We start from the raw sequence: 25,356 nt of genomic DNA, 5'->3' as shown, positions 1-25,356 counted from the left end.
AACATATAACAAACAACTATAATCTTTCATTCATGAATCTAAGAAAGATTGTTTACCAAGGAGAAAATTGTTTGAAAGATATACCCTTGTAATTGTATGGAAATTCAGATTCAAATAAACAAAGATAACATATAACCCAAAGTCCCCCTGCCCAACATCTGTTTTACAAACATGATCAACCCAACAGAAAAACGCCGATTCTTCATAGTGTACATGAATATTTAAACTTAAAACTAATCTCACAATGGCTATGATTAAACCAGGTTACACAAAATTAGATTTGAAGAAAACAACGGAAAGAAGGCTATTGTGTGACAAGGACCCAGATTTAAAAGTGAAGTTTTTTAAAACAAGGGCGCCAGGAATCTTCGTGCTGGACGATTTTTGTACATGAACAGTCATGATACAGAAGATGTGGTTCTTGATCATGCAATGTGTCCATTCATTTGTCTTACTCCAGACATTGAGATAATTAATGGGTCGCTAATTACACATATCACCTTAACACCAAGCAATAGACAACGGTGTCAACTGTAATGCTGTCATGGGTATAATTATATGATAATATCTGTTTATCTGAAGGCTTAATCAGCCTGCATAATTATTCAAAATGTTGATTGCACAGCCGGGATTATTGTTGGTATGATGATAGATTGATTTAGTTTGCACAATAAGTTTTCAAATACTTTCAGGATACTAGTATATTTATACCTGTTTCAAGATGGTGGTATACTCAAAATGTCCTCTAAAATAATTGCAGTTGGCATTCATGAAGAAATGGAAAAAAGTGTTTGTGTTAATAGTCATATATAGTCCACAGGGCCACAGATAGCCATACTATACTGACTGTACTGATTACTTTTTTTAATGTAATCAGTACAGTCAGTATAGTATGGCTATCTGTGGCCCTGTGTTATATTCTATAAGAATTTGGAAAGTTTCAAAGCTGTTCATCATTTACTAAATGACACTTTTAAGAATTAGGAACTACAGGTAGTCAGAATTTGTATTTAATTTAATTTATTTTTTAACAATGCATAGTGGCAACAGCCATCTCTAAATGATTGTGCCTCTACTTGAGTGAGTGTATGAGCTTATCCGAATGCTTCACTCACTCATACCAAGAATATAGAGTGAGTCAGTATACCAGAAGTGGGCTTGACATTTCACCCATGTGGGGATTCGAACCTGGGTTTTTGGTGTGACGAGTGAATGCTTTAACCAGTAGGCAACCCTACCACCCTCCAAGAACTTAGAAGGCTGAATGCTGATTGGCTGTTGAATTTAGAAGTCTGAATGCTGATTGGCTGATCAGAAAGTTCTCCTGATGCAACCACCTATGGAAGGGTCATCAGATGTTCAGAGAGTAAAAGATCTGATTTTAATTAACTTGGGTAAAGTATGTGAGTGAATGGTACCAAAATTTGAAAATTCCATTGTTAAAATTCATTGTGGATCAGGCCTCTGGGTACTTTACACCGAATCAACATTTACACTTTTACTATATTACCATTTGAGATGAACACTGAATACATCATTTCCAGCCTTACCGTTCTTCCCATCTGAGATGACGTCCATCTCTCCCTTCTGGACAATGGTCACATTCCCAAGTTGCTGACACAGCTGTTTCAGGCTGACTACTGGATTCTCGGGATTTGGCTTCCCTCCACACTGGGAATGAAAAAAGTAAATGAGCGTGTCTGGTTTTAAAGCTGCAAAACTTTTGAACAGTATTTCACAACATGTCAGCTAAACAAGGGAATCTCAAAATGATGCAGTATATCACACTGGTGTCGACATGGTGAATTTGGGATTCAAACCCATGATCATAGGATCCTTGCATGACAACAGGATACCCCAACCCCACCCCTTCCTCTCCGAAAAAAAAATACCAAACAAAACCCAAACATGTTTCAGTCGAAATAAAAGGGAGAATTTTTGTTAAAAAGACAATTCAATATTGGACAGGGATGATTGTGTGTATGAGTGTCAACAGTATGAATGGCTTCCTGTCAACAGTGTGAATGGTATTGTGTCAAAAGTTTTTGTTTGTTTGTTTGTAACGCTGCACTCAGAAATATTCATGCCATAAGACTGAGGTGTCTAAATAAATGAGTCTGGACCAGACAATCTGGTGATTGACATCATCACCATCGATCCATGCATTTGGGATATGATGACATGCACCTGGTCCCGTTTGTCGACTCTTACGACAAGCATAGTCGGTTACAACTGTGTAATGGCATCCTAACAACAGTGTGAATGACATCCTGTCAACAGTGGGAATGGCATCCTATCAACAGTGGGAATAGCATCCTGTCAACAGTGGGAATGGCATCCTGTCAACAGTGGGAATAGCATCCTGTCAACAGTGTTAATGGCATCCCAACAACAGTGGGAATAGCATCCTGACAACAGTGTGAATGACATCCTGTCAACAGTGGGAATAGCATCCTAACAACAGTGTGAATGGCATCCCAACAACAGTGTGAATGACATCCTGTCAACAGTGGGAATGGCATCCTAACAACAGTGTGAATGACATCCTGTCAACAGTGGGAATGGCATCCTAACAACAGTGGGAATAGCATCCTAACAACAGTGTGAATGGCATCCCAACAACAGTGGGAATAGCATCCTGACAACAGTGTGAATGACATCCTGTCAACAGTGGGATTAGCATCCTAACAACAGTGTGAATGACATCCTGTCATTACTGTGGGAATGGCATCCTAACAACAGTGTGAATGACATCCTGTCAACGGTGGGAATGGCATCCTAACAACAGTGGGAATAGCATCCTGTCAACAGTGTGAACGGCATCCTGTCAACTGTGGGAATGGCATCCTAACAACAGCGTGAATGACATCCTGTCAACAGTGTGAATGGCATCCTAACAACAGTGGGAATAGCATCCTGACAACAGTGTTAATGGCGTCCTGTCAACAGTGTGAATGGTATTGTGTCAACAGTGTGCATGGTATTGTGTCAACAGTGTGCATGGTATTGTGTCAAAAGTGTGAATGGCATCCTAACAACAGTGGGAATAGTGTGAATGGCATCCTGTCAACAGTGTGAAAAGTGTAAGTGGCATCCTGTCAACAGTGTGAAAAGTGTGAGTGGCATCCTGTCAACAGTGTGAAAAGTGTGAATGGCATCCTGTCAACAGTGTGAAAAGTGTGAGTGGCATCCTGTCAACAGTGTGAAAAGTGTGAATGGCATCCTGTCAACAGTGTGAAAAGTGTGAGTGGCATCCTGTCAACAGTGTGAAAAGTGTGAATGGCATCCTGTCAAAAGTGTGAAAAGTGTAAGTGGCATCCTGTCAACAGTGTGAAAAGTGTAAGTGGCATCCCGTCAACAATGTGAAAAGTGTGAATGACATCCTGTCCAGAGTGAATAGTGTGAATGGCATCCTGTTAACAGTGTGAAAAGTGTGAATGGCATACTGTCCTGTGTGAATAGTGTGAATGGCATCCTGTCTACAGCGTGAAATGTGTGAGTGGCATCCTGTCAACAGTGTGAATAGTGATAATGGCATCCTGTCAACAGTGTCAATGGCATCCTGTCAAAAATGTGAATGGCATCTTGTCTACAGTGTGAAAAATGTGAAAGGCATCCTGTCAACAGTGTCAAAAATGTGAATGGCATCCTGTCTAAAGTGTGAATAGTGTAGATGGCATCCTGTCAACAGTGTGAAAAGTGTGCATGGCATCCTGTAAAAATGTGAATGCCATCCTGTCTACAGTGTGCATGGCATCCTGTCATCAGTGTGAGTGGCGTCTTGTCAACAGTTTAATGTTATCGTGTCAGAAAAGGAATCTTGGGAGGTTCACCAAAAAATATGACAGACCCTGGGGGAGGGGCGTATAAAATAATACACATATTTTGAGGAGGGTACATCAGTGCATCAAAAGCCTCTGACCTGTGCCTAAGTACAAGATCATTACTTTTCTTGAAACAAAAATTCCAGCCATACTAATCCATGCAGATGATAATTGTCCAAATTCCAGTTTTATAAACAGTTCCTCACACTGGCCAACTGTTTTCAAGCTGTTTTCAAAATTTCGATTAAAATCTTTGCATTTTATAACCCTAAGATTTGTTGAAGGAAGGAACAGTAGGTGAGGGGTTTGAGGTTTAATCTCATTTTGTAACTTGAACTGGGGAATTCCTGGGAATTTCAGAAGAGCTGTAAAGAAACAGAGATTAAATCTCCCCAATAAACCTTCATTAAATCTAAACACAGATTACTTCACCCAAGAGTAGAAGGCAATGATGAATCCCAGCTATTTTAAGATAGTGTTGGATTTTTTCCTACAAAGAAGTTTAATCGGTTTAGAAAAGCGAAAATTAGAAACAATATTCTCCAAAGCCCACACACTCAGACCTTGTTTAACCAACACGTGGTGATTCCGGGTTGAATTGGTCCTAGGAACATATCATTGTTGCAAGAGTGACTTGATGGATCACATGGCCATGCTTGCCGACTTGGCTGATGGTGTACCCTTGTACAAGGAAGACGCAGATGGTTGCTCATAGCATTAATCACTGGATTGTTTTGAATTTACAAGCAACCATCATACAGCTGGAATATTGCTGAGGGGAGCAGAAAACAATAAACACACAGGTCTGACGGAGAAATGCTAAGACTACAAAAAATAATAGTCTTGGTTCTCAGGTACCGCCCATATCATCATAAAGTCTGCTGCATGTTTCGTTTTTATTTCCATTTTCCAAAAACATAAAAAATCCCAATACTTAAAAACAATGCGATCCAATAAAGCATGCAGTTACTTCCCTTTTACACTGTTTACTGCGCATCTCGTATTATGGTCATTGCGTCATTATGAGTTCGTATGCTTACATACTAGTCTAAACAAGCCCCCCAAAAAACAATGCCTGCAAGCACTATATTTTAAAAGTCATTGCCTGAGAATTTAATTTTTCTTAATCCTAATACAGAAATTAAACATTTGAAGTACAATACACAAAACACTGAAAAAGTATTATATGAAAATTGTGTTTACCACCGCAGCTAGCAATATTCCAGCAACATAACACCAGCTTGTAAATAATCAGACCAGGCAAATCAGCCACTGAAAACAAACTACGCTGAGGCAGTGGGGAATGGGAAAGAGGCAGGAACAGTCTAAGGGAGACAACCCAAGACATGCATCACTTTCCAAACAAGGCACATGCTGTATCAGTAGATAAGTACTTCATGGTATACATAATACTTAGTTTTATGAATTGTGCATGTCTTTGTTAAAAGGTGTTATCATAACATATGTGTTATCAAATCAGGTCAGATGTAAACACCTGGTATACCAATCGCAATCTTTGAAGCATTCTTAAAATCATGTCTAAGATGAGTTTGAATAGTCCACTTATTGTGTATGAAAGTAGAAAAAATGTTAGCTGTTGGACTTTAAAACTGGCTTATTTATAAACATCCAAAAGATTTTCTTTCAGCAATGGACACTGCCTATGTAGAATCTTTCAACAATGTAATGAATGTATTTCACCATAAACGTGTATCATTTGGCAAATCAGAATATTTCAGTGAAGTCATTTGGCTGTTTTACATTGGAATGAGAATGTAGATAGGGACTCCAACTCTTTCCTACTATATAAAAGTGTTTTCTCTTTACCAACATGTCGTTCATTCATTATTATACTCTCATAGTGAAACACTTGTGGTGACAGCGGTAATGCTCCCAGACAGCCATCTCTCTACATTCCCATCCACAACCTGGCTGTGTGGACAGTCCTTGGCTGCACCTGAGACCATATAATACTCTATTATATGGTCTCTGGCTACATCCTTCACCCCTCCCAAGATGGACTCGTCAAACGTCAGAAGGTTTGAATGTCTTGAGAAATTTCAAATTTCTTTTCCAAATATCTATTCATGACTGTTATTTGAAAATCATATTTATAGATTGAAATCCCTGAAATCTCTGAAATCCCTGAAATAAATGGAGTGAAAATTGAGCATAGATAGGCCTTAGAACTATTAATATTTTCAAAAGAGCAGTCCAATTGCTGTACCATTTCAGACGCTTGAAGTCAAGTTTGTCACTGCCATCTTTGGAAGAGGTCCACTATTTATAGGGGATGTAGGCCTTTAACCATGATAATTCCAAAGGAAATGTGAAATGTGCTTGTCATTCATCTGTTAATATTATGACAAACATTCACTATTCATATGAACAAGAGCAACTTTACAAGGGAATTACCACTGTATTTTGACTATCACAATTCTGTTCTGGTCATTGTATCACACAATACACAACTGAGCACTACTGCACCCCTCAGTCTCCATGATCTAATGGATACAGCATCTGCCTGGAGACCCCCTCTGTGGTCTAGTGGATAGAGCAATTGCCCGGAGACCCCCTCTGTGGTATAGTGGATAGAGCAATTGCCTGGAGACCCCCTCTGTGGTCTAGTGGATAGAGCAATTGCCCGGTGACCCCCTCTGTGGTTTAGTGGAAAGAGCATCTGCCTGGAGACCCCCTCTGTGGTCTAGTGGATACAGCATCTGCCCGGTGACCCCCTCTGTGGTTTAGTGGATAGAGCATCTGACCAGAGACCCCCTCTGTGGTCTAGTGGATACAGCATCTGACCAGAGACCCCCTCCATGGTCTAGTGGATATAGCATCTGACCAGAGACCCCCTCTGTGATCTAGTGGATATAGCATCTGACCAGAGACCCCCTCTGTGATCTAGTGGATAGAGCATCTGCCTGGAGACCCCCTCCATGGTCTAGTGGATACAGCATCTGCCTGGAAACCCCCTCTGTGATCTAATGGATAGAGCATCTGCCCGGAGACCCCCTCCATGGTCTAGTGGATACAGCATCTGACCAGAGACCCCCTCCGTGGTCTAGTGGATACAGCATCTGACCAGAGACCCCCTCCGTGGTCTAGTGGATACAGAATCTGATCAGAGACCCCCTCCGTGGTCTAGTGGATACAGAATCTGATCAGAGACCCCCTCCATAGTCTAGTGGATACAGCATCTGACCAGAGACCCCCTCCGTGGTCTAGTGGATACAGCATCTGACCAGAGACCCCCTCCATGGTCTAGTGGATACAGCATCTGACCAGAGACCCCCTCCGTGGTCTAGTGGATACAGCATCTGACCAGAGACCCCCTCCATGGTCTAGTGGATACAGCATCTGACCAGAGACCCCCTCCGTGGTCTAGTGGATACAGCATCTGACCAAAGACCCCCTCAGTGGTCTAATGGATACAGCATCTGACCAAAGACCCCCTCTGTGGTCTAGTGGATAGAGCAATTGCCTGGAGACCCCCTCTGTGGTCTAGTGGATACAGCATCTGCCTGGAGACCCCCCCCCGTGGTCTAGTGGATAATACTAGCCACTATTTGATCAATCACACATGCTCCTACCCCATCTATGATGATGGAGATGGGGACACTGAGGAGATAAAGCTCCTATGTTTTTTTTAAAATTTGAGGTTTCTGGAGAATTGATACCTATTCTTTTCAATTCGGAACCGAGCTCATTAGCCAGTCAGAATCAAGCATTCTTCAGTGTCGTGGAAGAATCCTGGGTAATTTAATAGCCTCTGGGCCTATTATCGCAACACTACAGTATACGAAATTTACAGCAGACAGTAAACTATGGTCACAACGAACTCAAAGGGACCACAAATTGTAGTAATTCGTTTTAAGCATACGTAAAGCATATACAGCTTAAGAACGTGAGACCAAATGAACAGCTTGTTATAAGTGTGTTCGTTACAAACATAGTTTACTGTACCTTCATATACTTACTATCCAGTACATAAAACAAGAAATTACTACACCCAGGTTTGTTTATATAGGGAGACTATTATAAGTTGTGGCTAAAGTTGCAGACTGCCATGACTCACCACTTTCTCATACAATCTACCAAACTCCACCTTATTAGGGGTTAGAATGGCTTTTGTGTAGTTCTTGATCACTGAAGGATTGTCTGTCACCAGGAACAGTCCATCCTGAAACAAATGGAATAGGTATTATCATTACTCGTTATAGAACCAACCTATCTGATTGGTCAGTTGCCATCTTATATAATCATGTACAAGACGGCATAGGACAGAATGTCAAACTTTTCCATGTGTGATGTACAGTAAATTCAGAATACTGTATTCGACATAAAAAGCGCCCCGCTCTAATAAGTGTCCACAGCGATGTTTGCTAATATTTTGGCAAGTGAACAATCCCAATCAGCACCCCTTCCGATTGATCAATGTACACAAGACTTATTTATTTGTGTATAATACACACTCGTGTGCTATATGCACCCTGAACTATGGGCAATTAAATTCTAGAAAAATCTATCTGTCGTGTATAATACGCACAGACTTTTCTTTTGTATCATTTCAGGCTGTCAGCATAAACCACGAAATTTACGATCTTTCAACTGGTTTTTTTCCACCAAAATTTTATTCTAATAAGAGCCTAATTTTCTAATATTGAAAGTGCCCCGGGCGCTTATTACGTCAAATACGATAGTCCATTAGCCCATTATTGATAGAACGTTGAACTGCTGACTACTTAAATTTCATCTAGTGTTTCTTTGTTTTAGATGACAACTTACACGTACATTTTTATATAAAAGGTAGTAACTCTTTTAACATTATGACCTTATCCTGTTCTGGCTACCAGACAAGCATAATCATTGTCACACATGACAGTTGCACTGAGTGAGTGAGAGAGTGGGTGAGTTGGGTTTAACATTGCTTTGAACATTATTCCAGTTAAATCAGGGCGTGTCATGATAATGTACATTGGAGGAAACGTTTACCACTGTGGTGAAACCCACAAGCACGGAGATTTCGCTGACAAATCTAGAAACACATTACATTTTTTACCACCCCAAAGACTTGGACTTACAGGGGTTTATAATACTTCCTAAATACTGAAATTGGAGACACGTTTGTCACTATGGTAACATCACAGTATCTTCTGTGTCAGAAATCTTCTATTTTCTAGTATTGTATATACCATTAGAATATAAATGAGTGTCCACCAGCCTATGTCAAAGTCTGGTTTTCACTGGACTTTGATATAGGCTGGTGGACACTTTAACCTCAGGAAGATGAAGAGACTGAACACAAAATCGGCCAATCTATGGCAGACACTATCTTTTCAATAGTAGGAGTAGGTCAACAAATGTAGACATTTTAAACCTGAGTGAGTGAGTGATTTTACGCCACTTTCCAACATTCCAGCAATATCATGTCGGGGAACACCAGAAATAGGCTTCACACATTGCACCCATTTGGGGAATAGAACCTAGGTATTTAGGGTGACAAGCAAATGCTTTAACAACAAGACGACCCCATCGCCTCTAGTGAACCTGGAAACATAACCACATAGAATAAGAGACTAACATGTTTTTCTGAGAAGGATGTGATCCATTTAACTATTTCCAATATACAAATGATGCCGCCCCTTCACGCAATATTCATGCAATACTTACAGCATCGATCACCATTGGCATGTTTCTTCCCTTCGCTGCTTCTATAATTCTCTGGAAAACAGAGTGTGTTGAACATGAATCACTCCTACAGCATCAGCGGTTAACTGGTTACCGTTTGATTAGAATTCCTATCTGGTTCAAAAATGTGCAAGCTGGTGTTGGTTATCCTATTTTAATTAGAGGTGAAACAATACAGCAAGGTCACGATACGATACGTATCAAAATAAATAGGTCATGATACGATACGTATCACAATAAATGTCATGATACGATATATATCACAATAAATAGGTCACCATACAATACGTATCACAATAAACAGGTCACGACACGATACGTATCAATAAATAGGCCACGATACATATCACAATAAATAGGTCACCATACGATACGTATCACAATAAATAGGTCACGACACACATACTTATGTCATATCGCATGGAAACTTTTGACAATAAATATTTAAGAGCAAGTTCAAAAAGAAAAGCTAGCTGTAAACAGATGTTCCTAGCGGGTATGTTTAGTAGTGAACATGAAACACTAATGGCAACACGTTTTGCGATATCTGACAGACAAAAACTCCAGGTGTCATTAAACGAGTAGTACCGATAAGTAATTTATTTCAGCAAGTGTATCATCTTGTATTGATACAGAAAAAAATGTATTGCATCGTCACACAAAAATTGTATAGTTCCACCCCTAATTTTAATATTACTAATAATCATTTGCAATTAATGAAACTATCTTTATTAATTTTGTCCAAATCTGATGTATTCACTGTAAAATAGTTAAAGGACACTGAATCCATAAATACATTTGAAGTTGTAGTATATCGTAGTGACGACTTCTAAATAAGGCACACATTTCTTATAGTCAGAATGACAGGTACTGTATCCATTCACACACATCTTTTAACACATCAGTTTGATTCAAAGTATGTCCAAACGAAACAGAAAATAATGCAATAACTTTCAGTCAGGAATTACTGTGGAACAACTTTTTCTGTTTGGTTATCTGTACATGTTTTCAATATTTTATATCATAAAAACAGTTAATCAGATACAAAACGGTTTCAGTAAGATGGGTAACTGATTTAAACACTATGACATCCCCAGAAACTAGCACTAATCCTATTGCAAAAACAAAATTCAGAAATGTTAATGTTTTTGTATAAGCGGCATAAATTTCTCAAATTCGATATAGTTACTAGAAGTGTAAATGATTTTGTTTAAATGCCAGACTTCAATTCCTATATCAACCAACTTTAAAGTTTGTAGATATAGCTTTTCTGAAGTTGTCTGAGATAAAAAAACAGTTAAACAGAAAATATTCTGGGTCAGTGGATCCATAAAGTATGTAACTGCCAAAATCTGAAACTTCACCTGAAGTCCAGCATCATTTGACTTACTGTGGTAGTTTTTAGGACAGCAGCATCCCTGCCTAGCCCTGGCCCTATGACAAGGGAGTGAAGTCTGGGTAGAACAGCTGTAACACTGGACACTGCGTTACCTTCATCTCTGTAATAGTCAGGTCAGTCGAGTGAGTGAATGAGTGACACGTGCACAGGTCTAAGATTGCTGTCGTAACTTGGTTAGACCATAAATATGGATATAGTGCTGCCTTAGCAGGGATCTTAACTGCATTTGATACCCAGTTTAGTGGATCTGTCTTTGTTAAGGGATGTATCAGTGGAGATTTGGTGAGTAATATAAAGAATTGACCAAAAATTTGTTTGTGTTTATGGAGGTATAAACTAGTGTGAGTACGGTGACCAAATTTGACTCCATAAACACAAAAACATTGCATGCTCATCGTTATTAATATTGAATGCAACAGTAAACCCTATTTCTTGTCACCTCAATCTCATTAAAATCAGATCTTAGTTATCGCTACAGCTAAACAAAGATCTGAGGATATCCCATTACGGGTCACGTCAGACTGACCGTGCGCAAACTTTGACCGACCAATGGAATGACCAACATGACCAATCAGAGGGCAGGTTTCTCGTGCTTTACGGCACTTATTTCAAATTGGAGACTACGCTTTGAAACATATTTTGACAAACTCTCGATTACAAATTTGAAACCTGAACAAAAGAACATTCTGGAATATGGATTCAGTCGTTAAACCCGTAACTATCGTTTGGAGCTAAAGTTTTCGAGGTTGCATGATTAGAAATCACTGACTGTCACTTTCATAATCTGGTAAGCGATGCTCTGATTGGTCGGATGAAAGGTAATTCTGACGTGACCCCTAATGAGATGTCCTCAGATCTTTGTTCAGTGGTAACAAGAACTGAGGTCTGATTTTAATGAGATTGTCGTCACCTCCACAGATCAGAAGATCTAAGTTCTAAAGGGAAGGGGGAAAGAGGTTGCCAATTGATAGTTCAAGCATGTTTAATCCAAGTTGTTTAAACACCATTTTGTTTATCTGCTAACATTTGTTGTACACCATGTAATATAATATGAACCAACAAGTTACACTTATCACATAGGGACAATGTGTGAGTTCATTACAATGGCTGGGTCTGTTCTGAAAATGGGCAATAGATTATTAAGCATAGTCCCCCTTTAAATACAATATGGCTGACTTCTATACTGAACTCACAAGCAAGGTAGGACTATAAGTTCTGGATTGTAAGATTTGATGGCAGTGGCAGCAGCTTGGGTGCAGAAGACGGTGGCCAGGTCTCCTCCCTAGGAGTAAAAGGTACAAGATGTTTGAGTTCCATATATTTAATACTTAGCCTATGTGACAGTGTGCAATCTGCTTCATATCTTTTGTAGATGTTTTCAGTCTTTTATGGATATTGAAGATTAGAAACCAACTGCACACTGTCATAGCAAGATTGTCATAATTACACTTTTCAAAATTTAAAACGTTTAATTAAATGCATATCTACCTTTTTTTTCTAATAAGCACTACAGTCACAAAATTAATTCCGTGTTTTCATTACTCCTAAAAACATTTGACATTTTGTGAAAATCGTTTTGACATCTTCATTTGAGTAGTGGGGAAAAAAAATATACTGGTAACACAAAGTGGTATAGTTTATCCCAGATAGTTTGAAAACTTGTACCACAAAGGTAAAAGAATAGTTTCTTCTAAAAACAGTAAGGCCTGAAAAACTAAAAACATTATTGTGGCAATGTGCCATAATTGGCATGAAGTCAAGTTCGGTTGCTTAAAATGAGAATTCAGTTGTGTTTTGAAACAGAGCTCCTCCGCACCATGAATGAATTCTCAACTTACCACTCTCAATGAGGAGATGGCAGCATAGTATGGGGCTCCTGTGTATCTGAAACAGATAGGGCCCACATTAGGGACCAGTCATTTTTTGCAGGGTGGCATGGGGTGTCAGAGGTTTTTGACGCACTAATGTACTGAAAATAATGACCCTCCCCTAATGCTTGTTATATTTTGGACGTTATAATATTTTTCATGACCCTCACTGAAAAGACAAAATGCAAAAGCACTTAATATTTTACATGTTTTGTAAAGAAGAATGTTAATTTTTTCATGACCCTGTATATTTTGTTATAACCTTCCCAAGAGGATAAAAAAAAATTAAAAACCGAGAAGTGTTTTCCTTCACTTATCAACCATCAAAACAACACTAGTAATATTTGTTTTATATTATGTATAAAAGTGAGTTACTACAGTCTAAAGAAACACTCATAAAATATACCTTGCCAGGAAAAATACGCCAAACATGGTACCTTCTCATGAACCACCTTTCTTCAGACCCATGAGGATCCGGGGTGGAATAGGTCTTCAGAAACCCATGTTTGCCGTAAAAGACGACTATGCTTGTCCGAAGAGGTAGGTGACTAAAGGGATCCGGTGGTCAGGCTCACTGACTTGGTTGAAGCATGTCATTGATCCCAATTGCATGGATCGATGCTCATGATATCAGTCACTGGATCATCTGGCCCAGACTTGATTATTTATTTTCTTCATATAGCTGGAATACTGCTGAGTGCGACGTAAAACAAACCAACCAATCTGTCTTCAACCCGTTCTGTGGTCTAATGGTTAGAGTGTCTGACTACTAACGAGGAGACTGTGGGTTCAATTCCCATCATCCATAACACAAAAGTTTCAATTCTTGTCTTCAAGTTTACAACATTAGACATTTGAAACACTAATTCCAAAATTCTTTGGCTACTCAATTCGTCATGTCAAGGAAACAGTAAAACCTCATGGTGCAACATAAGCATAGCTTACTTTAAGTGACAGGACGTCGACCATTATGAAGCTTTGTTTGTAAGCAATAGCTGATAACCCCCGAGCTCAGCTTTAATCGCCTTATTCTGCGACAGAATGTCCTGCTCCAGTGACCACACCGTGGGTGTAGGCTTACCACGTGACCAGACTGTTCCAGTGACCACACCGTGGGTGTAGGCTTATCACGTGACCAGACTGTTCCAGTGACCACACCTTGGGTGTAGGCTTATCACGTGACCAGACTGTTCCAGTGACCACACCGTGGGTGTAGGCTTATCACGTGACCAGACTGTTCCAGTGACCACACCATGGGTGTAGGCTTATCATGTGACCAGACTGTTCCAGTGACCACACCATGGGTGTAGGCTTATCACATGACCAGACTGTTCCAGTGACCACACTGTGGGTGTAGGCTTATCACGTGACCAGACTTTTCCAGTGACCACACCGTGGGTGTAGGCTTATCACATGACCAGAATTTTCCAGTGACCACACCGTGGGTGTAGGCTTATCACGTGATCAGACTGTTCCAGTGACCACACCATGGGTGTAGGCTTATCATGTGACCAGACTGTTCCAGTGACCACACCGTGGGTGTAGGCTTATCACGTGAACAAACTGTTCCAGTGACCACACCGTGGGTGTAGGCTTATCACGTGACCAGACTGTTCCAGTGACCACACCTTGGGTGTAGGCTTATCACGTGAACAGACTGTTCCAGTGACCACACCGTGGGTGTAGGCTTATCACGTGACCAGACTGTTCCAGTGACCACACCGTGGGTGTAGGCTTATCACGTGACCAGACTGTTCCAGTGACCACACCTTGGGTGTAGGCTTATCACATGACCAGACTGTTCCAGTGACCACACCGTGGGTGTAGGCTTATCACGTGAACAGACTGTTCCAGTGACAACACCGTGGGTGTAGGCTTATCACGTGAACAGACTGTTCCAGTGACCACACCGTGGGTGTAGGCTTATCACGTGACCAGACTGTTCCAGTGACCACAGCATGGGTGTAGGCTTATCACGTGACCAGACTGTCCAGTGACCACACCGTGGCTGTAGGCTTATCACATGACCAGACTGCTCCAGTGACCACACCATTGGTTGAGGCTTATCACACGACCAGATTTTCTCTTGTTTGTAAGTAATCACACTTTAAAACACAGTCACTAAAATTAGAGGAACATGTGTACACCATTGAGATTCAGCTGCAGACTGAGACCCTGCACCATCCTGCCCTGCTCAACACAAGAGCAGACTACTGATGAACAACAGTTACAATGGGAACAGGTGATCATGCTTGTGTTACCCAGATTTATTCACAGGTCACCATGATATAGATCTGCATGTACATATTACATGGGATCAATCTCATTATAACCAGATCTGAGTTCTCACTACCGCTAAACAAAGATCTGAGGGCATCCTATTGCAGGTCATGTCAGAATGGCCTTTCATCCAACCAATCAGAGCGTTGCTTACCAGATCAGGAAATTAAGTGACAGTCAGAATGTGATTTCTAACCATGCAATGTCAAAACATTAAACACGGGATTTTCCAAACAACAGTTGTGGGCTTGACGACTGAATCAATACAATCTACACTATCGATTACCCATTTTAGAATGTTCTTTTGTTCAGTTTTTAAATTCTTAAAATTAATTTGTCAAAATACATTTTGAAGCGTAGTGCTGAAAACAAGTGTTGTATTGCACGAGAAACAGGAGAAAGCTACCTTCGGATTGGCTAATGTCGACTTCTTGTCAGTCATTCCATTGGTCGACCAAAGTTTTGTAAAAGGTAGGTCTGACATGACCCTAGTCTGTCTTACAGACCCTGATACAAATATATATCAAATACAGCCCATGCAAGTCTATAGTGTTTGGCAAATCTAGATCACTGCAGTATCTGAAAATGAAGAGAGTCACTGGGCTCCTTTTTATTATATTTTTATTAAGATAACTGAACAACTGTTTTTATGTACGATATGTTCATTTCAGAGACTAGATTTTAGTCTAACATGACCCATAATTGGATGTCCTCAGATCTTTGTTTAGCAGTAGCAAGAACTAAGATCTGATTTTAATGAGATTGATATTACATATCATCACTAAACGCGACAGTACAAGCCTATTCCTTGAACTACATCCACTTACTCCCGACAGCCACCCACAACACCAACCCGGCCGGCCTGTCCCTTGTGTCGGCTGTAGGAGAGGGGAGGGATGACAGCCTTCACCATCTGTAGCAGCTCCGCTGGACTCGGGTGACTTGACATGTTATGTGCTCCAAGGTAACCTGGTACGGAATACAACAAACATGTCAGCAAGATAGATATAGACGTCACTGCACAACAAATGTGTATGATTTGCTGGTGCAATAAAGCTAAGCAACAAATATCATTAGTCAGTGTTAATTCATTTTACAATGAGGGGCAATCGGGTAGCCTAGTGGTTAAAGCCTTCGCTCGTCACGTCGAAGACCCGGGTTTGATTCCGAACATGGGTACAATGTGTGAAGCCCATTTCTGGTGTCCCCCGCAGTGATATTGCTGGAATATTGCTAAAAATGGCGTAAAACCATACTCGCTCATTTTACAATGCTGACCATTCTATTGTTTCCAAGGAACTTAGAGCTTACCTTCAAACAACAAACACGAAAAAAAATGGTTGCAAGGAGGTCAAATATTAAAACATCACTACTAACCTGTTGTTATCAAAGAAATGGCTAAGACTAAAACAGAGTTAGAACATTAGCTAACCGGCCGCTAGCTCAGGGCTAGTGAATACAAATTCCTGTGGGCTGGTACAAATTTCCCAATTTCCCCTTTGTATTAACATTAGAAGAGCATTTATCTTTACCTGGGCTTGAGTTTAGTTCTAACCCTGTTCAAGTACTCTTTTGGGTCACTGTCGGCACAAGAACTACAGAAATGTAACCCTCTCTACACACAAATTTGTAATGTGCCAAAATATATCCAACTACATGTAAGCCAAGTGAGTTTCTCGACAACCAAACTAAAGCTGTTTTTGTGCATTTCTTAAGAAGACTCGTCATACATATTGCCGCGAGTTAGGCAACCTTTGTGGTATAGAGAAAGGTTTTGTTTGCTTGGTTTTTTTGTTTCACACCGCACTCAAGAATATTCCAGCTATATGACAGAGATCTGTAAATATTCAAGTCTGGACCAGAAAATCCTGTGATGGATATCAAGAGCATCAATCCACACAAATGGGATACGATGACATGCACCAACCAAGTCAGCGAGCCTGACCACCCAATAGTCACCATATATGACAAGCATGGGTTGCTGAAGATCTATTCTACCCCAAATCTTCACGGATCTTATAGAGAAAGGTACCTGGGATATATGTGTGTGTACAGAACATGCAGAAAGGAACCTGTGACACATTTCTGTAGATCTAGTGGCCCACAGGTGACACTGACCAAAACAGACCCCATTACATGGTCAGCCAAGTGTGAGGATTCCAGACAGCTGTATAATCATCACTTCCCATTTCACACATTGATGTTTCAGCACAATGACAATGCAAAACACTAGGGCTGGGACGGGTAACTGGGGTACCGGGGTCGGGTGGTTTCTGAGTAGGACTCGAGTACCCACAGGACTACCCGGACCCGTGGCTTGTCACGTGATATATATTGTTTGATGACAACAATTATCTTAAACTCTATGGTTACAATATAAGTCACTAATACCCCATTTCTTTCTGACAATGCACCCATTCGTTCTGACTTTTACATGTTTGAATAAAGATAAAACTTCATGCATTAACTTTCAGTGTATGCATGAGCGAATCGTCTTACACGCGAATCTAAATACATTTTGCCAGGGCTACGGTCAAACTTTTCCAAATCGGACAGTTTGTACCGATCTCTAAATACCGGTATTTACAACGGGTACCCGGGTAGGGTCGGATAATAGGGTGGTGGGTACCCGGGTAGTAAATTTGGACCCGTCACAGCCCTACAAAACACACATTCATGAACGATAAAAAACAACGAATATTCACCATGTTTGTCTCTAATCTAGACCTAACTAAGCAGCTAAGTCGACTGGAAAAGATTCATTATTACATTTACACTAAGTCCTCATACATACAGGCATCATACAACACTAATACTAAATATTTAGCGTATTGTCTTGAGGTGATCTGACACTGACAGTAGTGACAGTGATCCTCGAATATTGATTATCTCACGCGTTGAGCTGAAAAAGAGAGAAGAAACAGCAGTTTTTAGCGTTTATTCTCATTGACATATGTTACCAGGACCTTTATTTACCTGATCGGAGTATCCGACCCCTTCCTGAGATGTAGGACAAGACGCCTGACAATGTAAACATTTTTGACAGCAAGAAAACAAATGCAAATGTACGAATTCACGCTGACACAAATTTCGCGCACTTGCCCACTTCCGGTTTGGGTTTTTCTAAAAGTGCTCCTGGAATTTAGTACGATTTAGAGATAGTTGGGAAAATGTGCTTCAGAAATGATATCTCTCCACTACATATCACGAGGACACTTTTTAAACCAGTTCTTTTCTCTACTAGAACAGATGAAAGATGACCCTCCCTTAATATATTCTGATTGTGTCATAGTGTAGCCGTATAGAAGATGTCTTTTCATAAAGTGAATAAAACATGCTTCGTTCGTGAGATCTTTAATGCGATGCCGTTTGTATTAGGAAATCAAAGACACCCTGAAACACATAATTACATAATAAATAACAGGTACAACATAATTATCAACGCATGGGCTTGTCAGTCATCCATTTAAACACCAGATACATTAAGATTACGTACACAGAAAGTCTTAGACAAATATAAACAATGCAATGCATACCCCGTATGAACACAAGGGGTGACTCCCCACTGCCATACTTAGGGCAACACCATACTCATCGACCAGAATGAAAAATACAAAGACTAAAACACTATTTAACATTTAAAATATTGATCACAGTAATACACACATTCTATTTACAATGTTTCGTATGTATTACATCTGAATCTGTACATTACAAACACTATTTAGAAAAGCTTTTAAAACATTCCAGAAGTAAAACAACACTTACACACATATTTCATTGAAGTGATAAAATATATTTTAGTGATAAATTATAGTTGTTTAGTATATTTTATACAGATGTCAATAATTAGACATAACCTACATTTACATTAGATTATATACATTTAGTTTACTTAATATAACACTTAAAACATACTGTACGACTTCAATACAACACAAAATAGAGATTGTAGCCATTTAACTCCCCAGATTTAAGATTGCAACTTTATTCTTTACTGGTCTGAGCAGTTCTGTCAGTTCATATGCTGAGGGAGGCACGGGTGGACCAGTCGCTGTGCAGAGTTGCGTCCCTGGGGCACGACAGAAACCTATGATTGTGGGTTCAAATATGTTTCTGGGGTTGTCAGCACCATGCCCGTGCTCATGGGTTTCACCGAAGTGGTTAACGTCTGAGACCTGGATCACTTCGGGCTTTTCTCCAACATTAAAGCTGACACGCCGCGGTATAACTGGAATACTGTTAAAAGCGGCGTTAAACCGAACTCACTCACTCACTCACTTATGTGCTGAGATAGTATGCAGGGCGATCAAAGCATGCAGCTAAACAATATAGGTGTTAGCTTGGCCATTCAGCATATATAGCTTCCGGGCATTGGCCATTTAGTAGTTACCCAGGACAGATACATTGTGTTATAGTTGACTGTACAAACTAAATGTAACTAACAACTAATTATATGTAATAAATATATGTAACAAACTGGAAAGAAATTAAAAGACGTATATACAAAAACTACATTGGCCACGATAGCATTTTATGATGCGCACGTAAAATATACTCAGCGACCTCTGTCCTATTTAATCTCGTGAACCCTATGCTGTTCACATAACCTCGCCTCGTAACAGTAAGAAGTGTAAATAAATAACTGCCGGTACATGAAAAGAATTACTACTGATACAGGTATCGTTAGTAATTGTTCACTTAGTTCACTATGCAGGCGCACTCAGGGCACAATATGAATCCATGTATCAGCGATCTTTTAAGAAACATCGTTATGCCTGAAAAAAGATTTGTCACTTGATTCATATTCTAACTTCTACAATACATATGTATTCAACAATAACGCACCTTATAACACATGAAGCCCAAATGTAAGCCATATGAAATATTTATAGCTTACAAAGTTGTGGTGCTGTAAGGGAAAACAAATCACCAAAAAGACAAAAACAATAACAATAATAAAAGGCGACAAAGCCCTTTCCATATTCATAAGAAATTAAATCTCTGCCTAAAGCACAGTAAATTGTACGATTTCGACCGTATCATGAGCCTGTGTTTATGAGTCACTATCACATAGTGATGGTACCATGGTTTGGCGAAAAAGTGAGCATATTCTGCCCAACCGGTGGCACCCACCACAAACACATGCAAAGGCAAGTCAATTTTTCATCTGAAAAAAAAACCCGTGGGAACAAGCCACAATTGGGAATAGCATGGGACACCATTTCAGTCACTGATGTGTCAAATTTGGAAATGTCCACAATATGTATACCATAAGACTTTACTGAGGCCTTGAATGTTGTAATCACACAACCTTTAAGCAATAGTCGTAAGACGCTCTTTGAAATCTTTGTGGAAAGAGCATACTCGATTGTACCTCAAAAATTGTGAAATGTAGACACAAAGGCTGGAGCTGCGTGAATATTGCTCGACTTGAAGGGAAAGGTGACTATTGGAAAGTTGAAGTCATCCCTCCTGTCATACAGACTTATTGAGCGTGATTTGTCACTCTGAATGACAGTTCCATGGGAAAAGAGATAGCGGTCGTCAAGTCCACGAGCAGTCATGACCCTGGCCTCTTCGATGTCCGTTTGTTTGGCGAGACATACTTTGTTTGTTTGTTGTTTAACGCCGCACATCAGCAATATCCAAGCTATATGACGGCGGTCTGTAAAATACTCGAGCCTGGACCAGACAATCCAGTGACTGACATCATGAGCATCGATCCACGCAATTGGGATACGATGCCATGCATCAACCAAGTCAGTAAGCCTGACCACCCGATCCCGTTAGTCGCCTCTTACGACAAGCATAGTCGCCTTTTACGGCCATCATGGGTAGCTGGAGACCTATTCTACCCCGCATCTTCACGGGTCAGATGATCAAGTTAATAGCTTTCGCAGATCTCTTTTTGACGTGTGCTGCCGCCTGAACATTCATCTGATGAACGGTAGATTTCCTTCCGACAAGACAGTAAACAATACATGTATAGCAAATGGGGAACATGGTCTTGTGGACTATAGTATGGCTACATCTAGATCCAGAACTTTAGGGTAATGCGAGACGAATACCCAATCTCATTAAATTCAGATCTTAGTTTTCGCTTCCGCTAAACAAAGATCTGAGGACATCCCATTACGGGTCACGTCAGAACGACCTTTCGCAAATTTTGACCGACCAACGAAATGACTGACAAGAAATCGACATTAGCCATTCAGAAGGCAGCTTTCTCGAGCTTTACGACACTTGTTTCAAACTGGCGACTACGCTTCGAAACATATTTTGACGTATTCTCGATTTAAAAAATTAAAATTGATAAGAAGAACATTCTGGAATCGCTTATAGATGGCCTAGATTGTATGGATATGATCATAAAACCCGTAAGTGTCATTCGGAATAACCCGTGTTAAATATTTCGTGGTTGCATGATTAGAAAACACGTTCCGACTGTCACTTTCATGATCTGGTAAGCGACGTTCTGATTGGTTGGATGAAAGGTCGCCCTGACGTGACCCGTAATGGGATGCCCTCAGATCTTTGTTTAGCGGTAGCGAGAACTAAGATCTGATTTTAATGAGATTGGACGACTACCCATGAGATCATTTCCCATTATCATGTACTATCACAACAAATCGGTCTGATCAGAAGAATCTGATAAAAATGACCTTAGACGATCACAAATGCAACCCACATAACACATTACCCGTGGAACGGTGATTCGGCACAGACTTTCGATGATATCATGTCAGATGATGCGACACACACTCTTGATTGCACGCTTCTATTATACCGTTAGTAACAGTATCGATGGAGCTATCACGTGTTTGACCCAGACATTGGAAAGTTCGTGGAAATGCATGTCACGTACGTGGCCTTGTTCCAAATGAAACAAGCCAACTGATAATCAACCTGAAAGGTGGGATGGCGACTGTGAACATTTAAAACAAGCACAAATATAGACTGCTATATATTTTTCGAAATTCAAATGATGAAGATGATTTGAAATATATTAATATACTTAGCATTACTTAAAGCATAGGTGCCGTCAAAAGAAGTGCGACTATGCAAATAAAGCAAGACAGAACTTGTGCAAAGCGTTCCATAGTGGAGCAGACATTTTTGGAAAATTTGTTAAATCAAACTTCAAAAGACATGACTGTTGTGGTATATCTCCGAAATCGTGGTTTCACTATTTTAAAAGAGTTGTTCTCCTTTGATAAGGCGTTCACTGAAGATGAAAATATGTCTGTTTAACTTCACCAACATGACAGGAGCTGTGGATCATGTGAGGAGAACACACCTTATGAAGTCAATTGCTCAATAATATACGGCTCCAATTTTAGCTTGTATCAATACAATACCGAATAACAAGTCACATGGCATTGACAGTTTTCCCACAAAGTTCTTTAAGGGAACGATTGACATCTCATTGCCATTACAGTGTGAATTATTTTATAACACCCTTAATACCGAACGGGTGATTTTCCAGATATCTGGTGTAAGGCCATTATCTCCCCTCTTCAAAGGGAGGGAACACGACATTCTGCAGATAACTATCGTGGCATTTCTTTGTTGAGTGTTAAATCTAAAATTATCACAGCGGTATTAAATGCAAGGCTTACGAAATGAGTACATGACCAAACTATTTTAACCGAATATGAAGCTGTTTTTCGTAAAAAAATATTCAAAAACAGATCAAATCATTAATTTGTATGCAATGGCAAGAAAATGCATCTCTACACGTAAAGGTAGATTTTATTGTATATTTATGAATTTCTCGAAAACATTTGATAGTGTCTGTCACATGCGATTATGGTATCGTCTGTCATTCATGATAAAACACCACATGTAGTTTGAAATACGTACAACTGAAGTCTTGTGTATAGACGACAAACGGTTTTGCGATGAATGATTGAGTATATTCCTTAAAGGGGCCTCTTGCCCATTATACAATGATACATTTGATTGTCAATGATCAGTTCGCCAGTACAGAGCGCTGACTCTTACACAAGGGGACCGATTCACAAAGCGCCCGGAAGCTACGAACAAGTGTTCAACACTCATCGGAGTGCTGAGAAGGATGCAAAAAAGGTTTCTGAGGCCGATCATAACCTACGAACAACCCGTGGATCGGGTCCCACCACATGTTACATACACAGGCAACAACCAGTCTCACATTGTTACAATGGCATAGTAATAAACGTGCTTACATTTTGAAACGTCTCGCTGGTGCATGTGAAGGCTGTATGCTTAGCCCCTTACTGTTTAATCTATATGTTAATGATATTGTTTCGGATTTAGAAAATCAAGACTGTAAAGGGATATTGATTGATGAAAATTTCCCAAATGTTGACTTTATGCTGATGATATTGCTGATACTGTATTGAATTTGCGAAACCATGTTAATATTATTGCCTCATATTGTAAAAGGCCAAATACTCATTTTTAGAACACCTGGACCATTAACAATTTATGAAAAATGGAATCTGTACGGATAACCAGTTGAAGTGGTATACATTCATAAATGTCAAGGAGTGATGTTTACGCCGCACTCAGCAATATTCCAACTATATGACGGCTGTCTGTAAGTCTGGACCAGACAATCCAGTGATTGACACCATGAGCATCGATCTACGCAATTGGGGTATGATGTATTACAATCAACCAAATCAGCGAGCCACCCGATCCATTTAGTCGCCTACGATGAGCCCAGATTACCGTGGACCTATATTCCTACCCGGGATCTCCACGGGCTGCTGACTACAAGCCCTGTAACATACATATATATATATATAGCTGTAAAGCAACCCCAAGATTAAGACACACACTATGGCTTAACATGACTTACCTATGGTATATGAAACTAGCGCTATCTACACCATGAACCGCAAAATTCAAATCGTTTCCTAAATGTATGTGACTATTATACAAACCATTTTTGTTACGAGCTGAAAACGTACGTGCTTAGAAATTGTGTTACGCATGGTAGTGCGAAAAATACGGAAGCCTCTTTCTGTCATAGAAAATACAAAATTAATGCAGCGCGCGTCCCCTCGCCATACAGCAATAGTAACGTGTGTCATCGCAACAACAAAAATCGCGTTCCCTCACTGTAATATGTCGTTCTTTCGTCAAATTATTGGGTTCTCTCGCAATAATATTCCCTCCCTTTTATTTCTTGTTCCACTGCTGCACTACAGCGTTCGCCCATTTTAATCTTGCGCTTCGTGTGGATCAAGCGCTGGAGCTGCATGACATACGAGAATGTTACCTACATCGGCACAAGACCAATAGTGTTACGGACAGTAAGTGCTACTTTGGTCATGTATTGAGGACAATGTTTTTGGTATCTATTAACGTAATCGACATACTAATGATTAAGTTATGTCCTTGTCCCATAGGTCATTGTCAATTGAACGATGTTACAGTGCAAGTATCATGGGAAGGTGCAAGTATCATGGGTGCAATTTTGCAAAACAGCAATAGATCGTAACATCGTTAATGCAAACATCATATTTAAAGTATCAAAAGCGGCGCGTAAATAAGGTTGTTCTGTACTTTAGTCCGGTCTATCAAGTTTAGTGACTGAGTGAGTATGGTTTTACGCCACTTTTAGCAATATTCCAGCAATATCATGTATGCACAGTCTGGCCTTAAAGCTGCAATAAAAATACAAATTTTGGCCAGCTCAACCAGTTTCTTTTCCGAGTACGGGAAGCAAAACACACCAACAAATGTCAACTGCTTGTAAATAGCTTTCGTCACATTCAGTCTTCAAAATATTGAAAAACATGTTCAGTTTCTATCACTGGATAGATGTACATTTCAAAAAAGAAGAAACATATTCCACAAAATGATCCAATCACAGCTGCCAGATCTCTCAGTCTACATGCATTCTGTCACTACGAAAGCTGCTGGCCGAACGACTGATTCCGATTTGGTGCAGTGGAACCTGTAGACTAGAACCGGCACTCCAGAATTGTAGATTAATTATTTCTGAAACCAGTTTGGACTTCAGATAAATATTCATAAATATCTGTATGTCATCGGTTATAAATTATAAGACGAACATAGTGACTTCTGCTGTCTGTTGTTTTAGACGCACTCCTGCTTTATGTGTCTTATCGAAACACAATTAAACGGCGATTGAAATCTGGTCGGCAGTATAGAAGCAGAATGTTGATCAACTTTCACTGTGCGTGTTACCAGAACAGCTAGCTCCCCAAGGGGTGCTCCCCAGTTCCCTATTATTACTAATTCATTAAGTGATATTCTAAAAGAAGTATTAATTATA

At 40.0% G+C, this 25,356-nt stretch overlaps 1 protein-coding gene across 1 annotated transcript; it reads right to left on the bottom strand.

The window, feature by feature from the left end:
* Window positions 1–1,506: 1,506 nt before the first annotated feature.
* LOC139450845 (ATP-dependent (S)-NAD(P)H-hydrate dehydratase-like) lies at window positions 1,507–16,011 on the bottom strand. Its single transcript, XM_071232680.1, has 7 exons — window positions 15,890–16,011; window positions 12,753–12,798; window positions 12,108–12,196; window positions 10,906–11,014; window positions 9,498–9,548; window positions 7,903–8,007; window positions 1,507–1,671 (listed from the first exon to the last, which is right to left on the bottom strand). Exons 1-7 carry the CDS (start codon window positions 16,009–16,011, stop codon window positions 1,507–1,509), a joined length of 687 nt encoding a protein of 228 aa, XP_071088781.1.
* Window positions 16,012–25,356: the final 9,345 nt, after the last annotated feature.

This window comes from Haliotis cracherodii, unplaced genomic scaffold, assembly GCF_022045235.1.
Source record: "Haliotis cracherodii isolate W230 unplaced genomic scaffold, xgHalCrac1.p SCAF_8, whole genome shotgun sequence".
NCBI lineage: Eukaryota > Metazoa > Mollusca > Gastropoda > Lepetellida > Haliotidae > Haliotis > Haliotis cracherodii.
This window is presented reverse-complemented; position numbering and strand designations above follow the sequence as displayed.

Excerpts from the sequence above, each read along its gene's own strand:
- LOC139450845 (XM_071232680.1), bottom strand. The coding sequence starts at position 16,011 with ATGTCAAGTCACCCGAGTCCAGCGGAGCTGCTACAGATGGTGAAGGCT. Across the intron at positions 11,015-12,107 it reads CTTATAGTCCTACCTTGCTT|AGATGAAGGTAACGCAGTGT; the intron begins GTGAGTTCAGTA and ends TGACTATTACAG. Across the intron at positions 9,549-10,905 it reads CTGTCCTAAAAACTACCACA|AGAATTATAGAAGCAGCGAA; the intron begins GTAAGTCAAATG and ends TCTGTTTTCCAG.